Source organism: Podospora anserina, chromosome 7, assembly GCF_000226545.1.
Source record: "Podospora anserina S mat+ genomic DNA chromosome 7, supercontig 1".
Classification (NCBI taxonomy): Eukaryota; Fungi; Ascomycota; class Sordariomycetes; order Sordariales; family Podosporaceae; genus Podospora; species Podospora anserina.
The window spans coordinates 1,313,953-1,323,091 of record NW_001914854.1 but is presented as its reverse complement, the minus strand read 5'-3'; the positions used below and the strand labels follow the sequence as shown (position 1 = coordinate 1,323,091).

Genomic DNA, 9,139 nt, shown 5'->3' with positions numbered 1-9,139 from the left:
AAAAAAGTTATAATTACCTAATTGAATAACTAGTGAATTAATTGATTTAATAACTAATTTAGTAACTAATGTAATAACTAATTGAATCACTAATTTAATAACTAATATTATAACTAAATTAGTAACTATTAGCTTTAAAAATAAAATTTAATAATATAAGCTTTAAAGCTTTTACTTAATATCCTGGCATAATTAAGCTTACAAATATAAATAGCGTTAATTTTTTTAGCAAGAAGTAGTTAGAATATTCATTAGATAGCTCTACACGAAAATGCGGTTGATTTTGGTGTGTTTTGACTGTTTTTCGATGTTTGTGGGATCTTTTACCTGATGTGGCTAGACCCCGTAACCAACAGGAGATTACGTCGTGATGCCTAGCCGGGCTTGGCTTTTGGATTTTCTGGGAGTCTGGCCGAGGGACTTTTCTTGTGGTGGTGGGAGGAGGTGATGTGCTGAGGAACTTGGATCAGCACAGGGACAACCCAGGCGATGGTCTCCCCTGTGGCGTTTCACCTTTGCCCAATCGAAGCTCCGTTCGTGCGTTGTCTTGGCATCCCGTACCTGTTTGCACTCGCACCGCCGCGCTGCGCTGCGGAGGATGAGGAGGCCTGGTGGCCAATGCATGAGCGGACGGACCACCATTACGAAGCATGTGTCTCCGGGAATCCAGTCAAGTGGTTTTGCTGGGATCAGCTTCCAGCCGAGCTTTGGCAGAAGAAGCAGGGCGAGCTTGTTGCAGCAAGCGGCCATGTCTGGTCTGGGAGCAAGACAGATGTCGGGTCTCGATTCTTGTCGCGGGTCATAAGGTGAACATTGGGGCTGGGTGGTGAGACAGGATCGGATGGTAAGATATGGTATTGAAATTCAAATCAGCAGCGCCATCTTTCGCTGTAACGTGCAAGTTTAGCCGTGGAATTGTGAAAATACCATCTTGTACCAACCCCGGGACGCGTCAGTACGGACCGGTGCAAGATGCCCAATTAGGAAATAGGAGGGGTCGCTGCCCCCTGGCGGGCTTCCCGCACCCCCCCATGTCGACAAGCCGTTCAATTTTCATCGTCTCTCCCTTCATCTGTCTCCCAGTCCCCCGGTTTCTTGGATTCTTGGCTAGATCTGCCATCATCTTTCGTCCTTGGACGACTTCCTTCTCTTTCCCCTTGCACCACCCAGCCTGCATTGATTTTGCATTTCATTCTTTCCACCCCCTTTGATTGCTATCAACACTCTCCCTTGACTGGCCGAGAGCTTTCTCTTCTGTCCTTGCGACCTTGAGGCACGCATTGTGTGGTTTAAACATACAATTTCATTCTTTTTTTGTCCACATCTGGTTGGCATTCGACATAGAAAGCGAGATATCGGGGTACTGGGAAAAAGACGACAGACAGACAATCAGCAATCACAGTCACGCAGCTCAACGTTCCTTGATCATCATCCCATTGAGCACCACCTCAATCCACTCAACAATAGGTATTCAAACCTTCCAGCAGGACTTGGACAGGAAATCTGGATACCACAGCATTCGTTCTTTTCTACTCGGCAAAACAATCGGTGGCCCGTACAGCTTCGACAGCATTCAGCGACATCAGATGAACCTTTGACATAGGTTGCGATTCAACTTACCAAACACCACCTACTAAGATAGAGTGGAGCACGATTCAGTTTTTGTTGGAGACAGGAACATCAAAATAACTCGACAGAATTTGGGAGGATTCAACATGTCGGTATCGGTTCCGGGAAATGCCACAGCTGGCGCGCAGGCAGGTGGAGGGGGCCATGGAGCAGCAGCGGGAGGAGCTACCAGCAGCGTGGATCATGCTGTCGTGAACAAGATGCTTTCTCACTACTTGTTGATTGTTCTGGGTGCAGTCTCGGGAGCCCTGCTCATCTGGCGAGTTACCACAGTCTTGGTCCGATATGTCAGGACGGTAACCTGCCTTCACAACGACCAACAGCGATACTTCGCCAAGCCATCCCACAACTACTCATGGTTCCAGAAGAACATCCTCTACGCACCCATCTTTAGCAAGAGGCACAACCGCGAGTTCCAGATCAGCTCGGCCCTCAATGTCGGCACTCTTCCGTCCCGTCTTCAGCTTTTTTTCCTCTTGGCCTACCTTGGCACCAACGTTGCCTTTTGCGTCATGACCATCGACTTCTCCGGCCCTCTTGGTCAAGTTGCGGCACTCATTAGAAACAGGACCGGATACCTCGCTGTTGTCAACATGATCCCTCTGTTCCTCATGGCTGGCCGCAACAACCCTCTCATCAATCTTCTCGGCATCTCTTTCGACACCTTCAATCTTCTTCACCGCTGGTTTGGGCGTATTGTCATGCTGGAGTCTGTTGCCCACACAGTGGCCTGGTTGGTTGGCAATGCTTCCAAGAATGGCTGGAGCGCTGCTTTCAACACTGCCATCACCGTCAAGTTTCTGATGTGGGGATTCATTGTAAGTTATCTTGGATCTAATGTATCGAGGAACATGGCTAACAAAGTTCTGTAGTCGACCTGTGCCATGATTGCCCTTTGCATTCAGGCATCCAGCATTTTCAGACACGCCTACTATGAGACCTTCAAGATTGCCCATATCGCCCTCGCCATCTTGGCGGTTCTTGGTCTCTGGTACCACCTCGACCTCAAGAAGCTCCCACAGCTCAAGTATCTCTACGCCGTTTGTGCCCTGTGGATCTTTGACCGTGCTGCCCGTTTCCTTCGTGTCGGATATCGCAACATCGGAGCCGGTGGGACCAAGACTCTCGTTGAGGCTCTCCCTGGCGGTGCCTGCCGCGTGACTGTCAGCATGGCCCGCCCTTGGGATTTCCGGCCCGGACAGCACGCCTACCTTTACATGCCATCTATCGGTTTCTGGCAATCTCACCCTTTCACCGTAGCCTGGAGCGACGAAGCTGAGCAGCTCGACGGTGAAAAGGGTCTCCCGATGGACCGCCACGATGTCTTGTATCAGAAGAAGACGTCTGTTTCTTTCATCATCCGTGGCCGCACCGGCTTCACTGGTGCACTCTACAGCCGCGCGGCCGCCAACCCCGACGGAAAGCTTGTTACCCGTTGTCTTGTCGAGGGTCCCTATCGCGGCTCTCATCAACTTCACTCGTACGGAACAGTCATGCTCTTTGCCGGTGGTGTTGGTGTGACCCAGGCCGTTCCCCACGTCCGTGATCTCGTCGCTGGTTATAGCAACGGGACAGTTGCTGCTCGCAAGGTCATCATGGTCTGGGTGATCCAGACTCCTGAGCACCTCGAATGGATTCGCCCCTGGATGACCGAGATTCTGGCCATGGAGAAGCGCCGCGAGGTTCTCAAGATCATGTTGTTCGTCAGCAGGCCTCGCTCGACCAAGGAAATTCACAGCCCCAGCTCGACAGTACAGATGTTCCCCGGCCGACCCAACATCGACACACTGCTGGGTATGGAGATGGAGAACCAGATCGGCACCATGGCTGTGACTGTGTGCGGGCCAGGCGCGCTGAGCGATGAGGTCAGGCGGGCAGTGAGAAATAAGCAGTATAACGGAGCTGTGGACTTTGTGGAGGAGGCCTTTTCGTGGTAGTCACACGATAGGAGATGAAAGGGGAGTGAGAGGAGGTGGTGGCATTGCATATTTATTTTCATTCCCTTGTACATATTTTTTCTTTGTTTTTCTGGAGTTGGGATGATTCGATTTTGGCGCTCACCCGAGGTATCGCGCAGCGATTCAGGAGAGGAAGTAAAAGGCTTAGACAAGCCTGATGATGATGAGAAGATAGATACCAAGAATATTTTGGATCTCACACAACAACATTCATATTGTAAATATTTGATTATCTATATTTCCATTCCACGGTTGCATTTCAGCTTCTCTTCGGTGTGTTGTTGTTACCATTCAGGGGGTCACACGGCACTCAGCATGCTGCCCAGTGACAGGGGGAGGAGTCGACCCCGCATTTGACCACACCCAACAGCTCCGCCTGGGGGCTAACGCTCGTGACGTCGTTCCGGCGTTCCCCCAAATGCGGTTGGCCTTCACTGGGAACCTCGTTCTTTATCAGCGCTGCCAGGTGTGCCCACGCGCCCTTGTCTTATCGCTGGTCATCATTACACTTGCTTGCCATTTGCTTGTTTCTCCATCCTATCCATCAAGGTTCGGGGTTCATCCCGTGATAACTTCCCAACTATTCTCTTGTGTTTGTTTGCCTTGTCGTGGGATATCTACTGCACCTGTACTGTCGTCTGTTTCACCACTTGTTCATTACCGCTGCCGAAGTAGCCCAATCCCGACACTCCCGACGCCCCCGATAGCGATCCCCGATCCCGAGGTGTTGACTCGAGAGAGCCAGTATCCGATATCCGAACCAGATCCCGTGCTTTCCTGCCTGCTGTCGACTCGTGCTGCCTTACCGCCTGTCTATTCGTGTTTATCTGTCCTGATCGCACCTCACAGAATACCGCCGTCGCTAACAACTACCACATCCATATCGGCCCAAGCCAGCAACAGCCATAACCAAAGTAAAACAAGACACAAGAAATCAAGCTACCCATCGCCAGCTAGCTAGGCAGGGAGAGTGGTCCAAGGGAGCCGCCCCCCAAAACCGCAACCATGGGCCTAACATACAACACCTACCTCAACTCGGACGTCATCTACGGCTGCAAGAACTGTAAGGCACACTTGGCTAACGCCCATGACATCATTTCGCGGGTATGTCCTTCCCCTTCCATTGTCCCTTCTCCCCCCCCCCTCCTTGTACAACAGGGGACTCGCTAACCGCTCGCCTATTTCCCACCACCAGAACTTCCGCGGCCAACATGGCAAAGCCTACCTCTTCAACACGGTCGTCAACGTCGAGACGGGCGACCCCTCGGAACGCAACATGACGACGGGGAGGCATGTCGTGAGGGATATACAGTGCCGGCAGTGCAAGGATGTGGTGGGGTGGAAGTATGACAGGGCGTATGAGAGCTCGGAGAAGTACAAGGAGGGAAAGTTCATTCTGGAGGCGGAGTTGCTTTGTAAGGTTACGTGAATCGACAGTGGGATGGGTCGAGTGAAGAAGAGGGCATGGTCTGGAGTTTTGGGTTTGGAGTCTAGCGGTGGGTTTGTTTTGCTTGGGATTGGTAATGGGTTGGGTTCTTGCTTGCTTTCTTGATTTACTTGACATTTATGGGGTTTAGGGGTTTATTGAGACATGATGGATACGAAGATAGGGGGAAGGATTGATGAATTGCAGAACAGAGCAGCATTGATGTGTGGAGCGTGTACCCTACTTACATATGAGATAGGTAACGTTGGCACACTTTATACACACTCCTGTACCGTATGTGAAATGGAAGGAGCCAAGGGAAATGAAGACTCAAGAGGAGGAAGGAGCCGTGAGGGTCAAGAAGGAACGGTGGAATGACAATGAAAGAGCACAGAGGGAAAGCCCGCAGACAGGGAAGGAGCCATCGTGGGGAGAAGGAAAGAGCTACCAAAGAGACCGCTTTCTTCTCTTCGGACATCCCCTCTGTCATGGCAGACTCCAGAAGATGCTGACTCAAATAAGTGCATACGGCAACCAATGCTACCACCACGATCATGAAGTCAACTGAAGCTTTGGCGGCAACCGCCACGAGGAAACCAACACTAAGGCACCACGCCCTCCGCACTTTAGCAGCCAATCCAGTTTGTTCGCCATATCTCAGTCCCCATTCTTCTGACTTTCGCACCTCCGACGCCACGGGGACGACTTAACTTCGGTCAGGGACCAATTCAGGGAAAACACCACTCGACAGATCGGTTGTCTGCGGACTCAATCTTGGCCTCGTGTTCCATGATCAAACTTGACAGCAAAACCATGGTCCCATCCCCTAGCCCCCTCCACATCGTGGACATCAACAGTCGGACTCTCGTCCATAGCAGCCCAAGAGTCATGTTCATGATACTGAGATGAGGTCAAGGGGCATTCCATCCGCACATGAGGTGCGAAGATAGGGGCAAAGCCAAAACATAAGAACTCCAGCTCCCAGTATCTCTCCCAGGCCTCCATCAGCTCATTCCTCCATCATCCTCTTTCATCCAGTCAATCAGCCTCGTATTCTCCTCATTTCTTTGAGCAGCATTCTGAGTACCAGCGTCATGTCTTTGAGTACCCTCCGCACCGGCCTCGCGGCCTTGGTGCTTGCCCACGGCATCAGAGCGGCCCCGACTCCCTCCGAGCTCGATCTCAACACTATCCCTCCTCCTGCGGTAAACCTGACTGCCGTCACGGATCTGGCCAGCTACAGCGACTTCACCGTCTATGACAATTGCGACTGCAACAAGAACAACGGTAACGAATACCGCAATAAGCTCAACTGCGATGTAAGCCTCCCTGCCCCATCAAGGCTTGCTTGTTGATTTACTGACACATGTTTCTTCAAGACCAAAGTAGCCGACCACCGCAAGTCCGTCTACGTTGACGGTCTGGCTGCCGCCTTCGGTGGCTTTCAGGACAAGCACGGCAAGTTCGAGTGCGGTGGCCAGTACTTTGGCATCCTCTTCCAGGGCTGCTACGACCTTGAGAAGAAGTACAACGGCCGCATCCGCTGCCTCCGCCCCGTTCCCCCCGGATGGATCGAGAAGCACGGTGGCAAGGGCTACGGTGGTGGCGGCTATGGCGGCTATGGCGGCAACAACTATGGTGGTGGTCGGGGCTACGGCGCTGGCTACTCACCTTCCGGCTATGATTCGGAGGGTTACTGCGACCAGAATAGCCACAACTATGACAACTGCGATGGCCGCCAGAGGGGTTATGGTGGTCAGGGCGGGTACGGTGGCGGTTACGGCGGTTATGGCGGTGGCCACGGCAATAACTATGGACCTGGTGGTAACTATGGTGGCCGCGGTAACAACTATGGTGGGCTCGGCAACTACGGCGGACACGGTGACAACTACGGGAACGGCAACAACTATGGTGGTCACGGTTCCGGTTACGGCAGTCACGGCTCCGGTTATGGCGGGCCCGGTGGCAACTATGGCGGCAGTGGTTACGGCGGCTATGGTGGCGCCCACAACAGCCATGGCAACTACGACGGCTACGGCAATGGTTTCGGCAACAACTACGGTGGCCATGGCTCTGTCCATGGCGGCAATGACGGCTATGGCAACAAGTACGACGGTCACAACTCTGGCTATGGTCACGACGGTCACAGGTTCGGCCAGGGCGGCTACGGTGGTGTCTCTCACGGTTCTGGCTATGGTGGCCCTGACGGCAACAACTACGGTGGGCACGGCTCTGGTTATGGCGCTCATGAGTCTGGCTACGGTGGCCCTGGCTATGGTAACGAAGGGCACAAGTATGGTCATGATGGGAACAAGTACGGTCATGATGGGAACAAGCATGGACACGATGGGCAAAACTATGGTGGCCACCAGTCTGGATATGGCGGCCCTGGTTATGGCAACGAAGGGCACAAGTCTGCCCACAACGGCTATGGCGGTCCTGGCTACGGTAATGAAGGGCACAAGTCTGGTCACAATGGCTATGGCGGCCCTGGCTACAATGGCTACAATGGCTACAATGGCTACAATGGCTACAATGGCTACAATGGCTACAACGGCAAGGGCAACTACATCGCCGAGGTCAAGCCCGAGGACCTCGTCGCCGTGGTCGAGATCCAGCCCTCAGCTGTTGTCGAGGCCACCCTCGAGTCCACCACCACCGCGTCGGCATAGATTGACAGCCGGTTCTCTGACGACCCAGATGTACATACAAGATCCAAAGCTGATGACGGTTTATGACTTGACTGGGGTGGCTGGACACACAAACAAAAGAAAAGGCAAAAGAGCGGCAAAAGGGGTGTGGAGGGGAGGAGAGGTGATCAGGGGAGGAGGGGAAAATCTTGTGTGAAGGCAGCATTTTGGTCCGCTTGAAAAGCTCATGATAACCAAAAAAGCGTGGAGTTAATTGAAATAGCATCTTTGTTTGTTGTTTAGTCTTTTGCAGCTTGTTGGATGTATACTAGATAGATCGTGGCAGGCAGAGAGAGACATGCTGTATTTGGGATGAGAGAAGGCCGAGTTAGATACATGGGGGATGCCTTTTTAAAATCTGTGTTTTTGGAATAATTGATGTTGACCTTTTGTCTTTCCTTAGCTACTTGACTGAGAGAATCATGATGATGTGATGGGCTCAAAATTTTGCTGCGGTGCTACTGACTTATTTACTTCTAGATCTTTTTCTGTGTTTTTCTTTTTTGTATTGTTCCTCACCCCAGTGTGGCTTTTGAGGACTGATGTGTTGAATTATAACCTGAGAATATCTTCTTCATACATCCATCCCTCAAATAAGCGAAAGAGATGGGACAGCAAACTTGTTGGATTTGTTCGGGAATTCATCATGTCTGTTGTCTGACGATATCAACGGGAGGATGCAAAAGGGCCCAATTCCGGAGTTGGATAGCACATACGACCATATCCAGCTATAGAAAAAAATATACGGTATCCCGTCCGCTCTGCCCTCATTTTCAAAATGGCTGAGAGTCGAACCAGGACTCAGGTTGGGTGACCGCTGGGGAATCCTCGATGTTGTGTGTTTTTTGATGTTTTTAGCTATCTGTCTGTCGTGTAACACCCCCCCGACCCCTCCCCTCCTTGGCTTAGGCTGAATGTTCGGACGATTTTTCCATTCTCGGGAATCCTGTCTCGTTGTCAAGCAAGGATTCCGACCACACAAGATCCGTTTTTTCTTCCCGAATAGCTGCTCCAAGGTAAGGTACTCCCATCACAAACTTCTTCTTGTCTGTCTGTCTGTCTGTCTCATTCCCGATGCCAACCGCCCTCTAAAATCTCAACGGGTTTTTTTTTTTTTTTTTTTTTTTTTTTTTTTGGTTTTTTTTGGTTTTTTTCTATATATCTGTAAGCCATCACTAATTAACACTGGGGACAATACGAAAAAGACACAAATGACAAGTCAGATTAAAGTGCTGACTGACAGTATACTCCCCCCCCCCCCCAGGGGGGGGCCTTGGGGCTCCCGAATAATAAGTCCACCACAAAAAAACCTCGCAAGTCCCAGTAATCAGCGATGAACTGAAGCCAAAAACAACACTCTATCACAGACATATAAACTCCACAAAGTGAATGAAAAAAAACAAAAATAAAATAGTAGAAAGCCAACAACCCCCCAC

General features: G+C 51.2%; 3 protein-coding genes across 3 annotated transcripts, besides 2 other annotated features; all 3 read left to right on the top strand.

Annotated features, from left to right (window-relative positions):
- Positions 1–378: part of a repeat region (rgion triplique sur le chromosome 4 et le chromosome 6) that runs on past the window's edge.
- Positions 379–1,715: 1,337 nt separating this feature from the next.
- PODANS_7_5660 (uncharacterized protein) lies at positions 1,716–3,566 on the top strand (the record flags this gene model as incomplete). The annotated part of the gene is made up of 2 exons (XM_001907886.1): positions 1,716–2,447; positions 2,502–3,566. The coding sequence occupies 2 exons, from the start codon at positions 1,716–1,718 to the stop codon at positions 3,564–3,566; spliced, it is 1,797 nt and encodes a 598-aa protein (XP_001907921.1).
- Positions 3,567–4,592: 1,026 nt separating this feature from the next.
- PODANS_7_5650 (uncharacterized protein) lies at positions 4,593–5,016 on the top strand (the record flags this gene model as incomplete). Its single annotated transcript, XM_001907885.1, has 2 exons — positions 4,593–4,691; positions 4,783–5,016. The coding sequence occupies 2 exons, from the start codon at positions 4,593–4,595 to the stop codon at positions 5,014–5,016; spliced, it is 333 nt and encodes a 110-aa protein (XP_001907920.1).
- Positions 5,017–6,107: 1,091 nt separating this feature from the next.
- Positions 6,108–7,685, top strand: PODANS_7_5640 (uncharacterized protein; the record flags this gene model as incomplete). Its single annotated transcript, XM_001907884.1, has 2 exons — positions 6,108–6,332; positions 6,393–7,685. The coding sequence occupies 2 exons, from the start codon at positions 6,108–6,110 to the stop codon at positions 7,683–7,685; spliced, it is 1,518 nt and encodes a 505-aa protein (XP_001907919.1).
- A 728-nt stretch (positions 7,686–8,413) lies between these two features.
- Positions 8,414–8,559: a sequence feature (rRNA 5S pseudogene?).
- Positions 8,560–9,139: the final 580 nt, after the last annotated feature.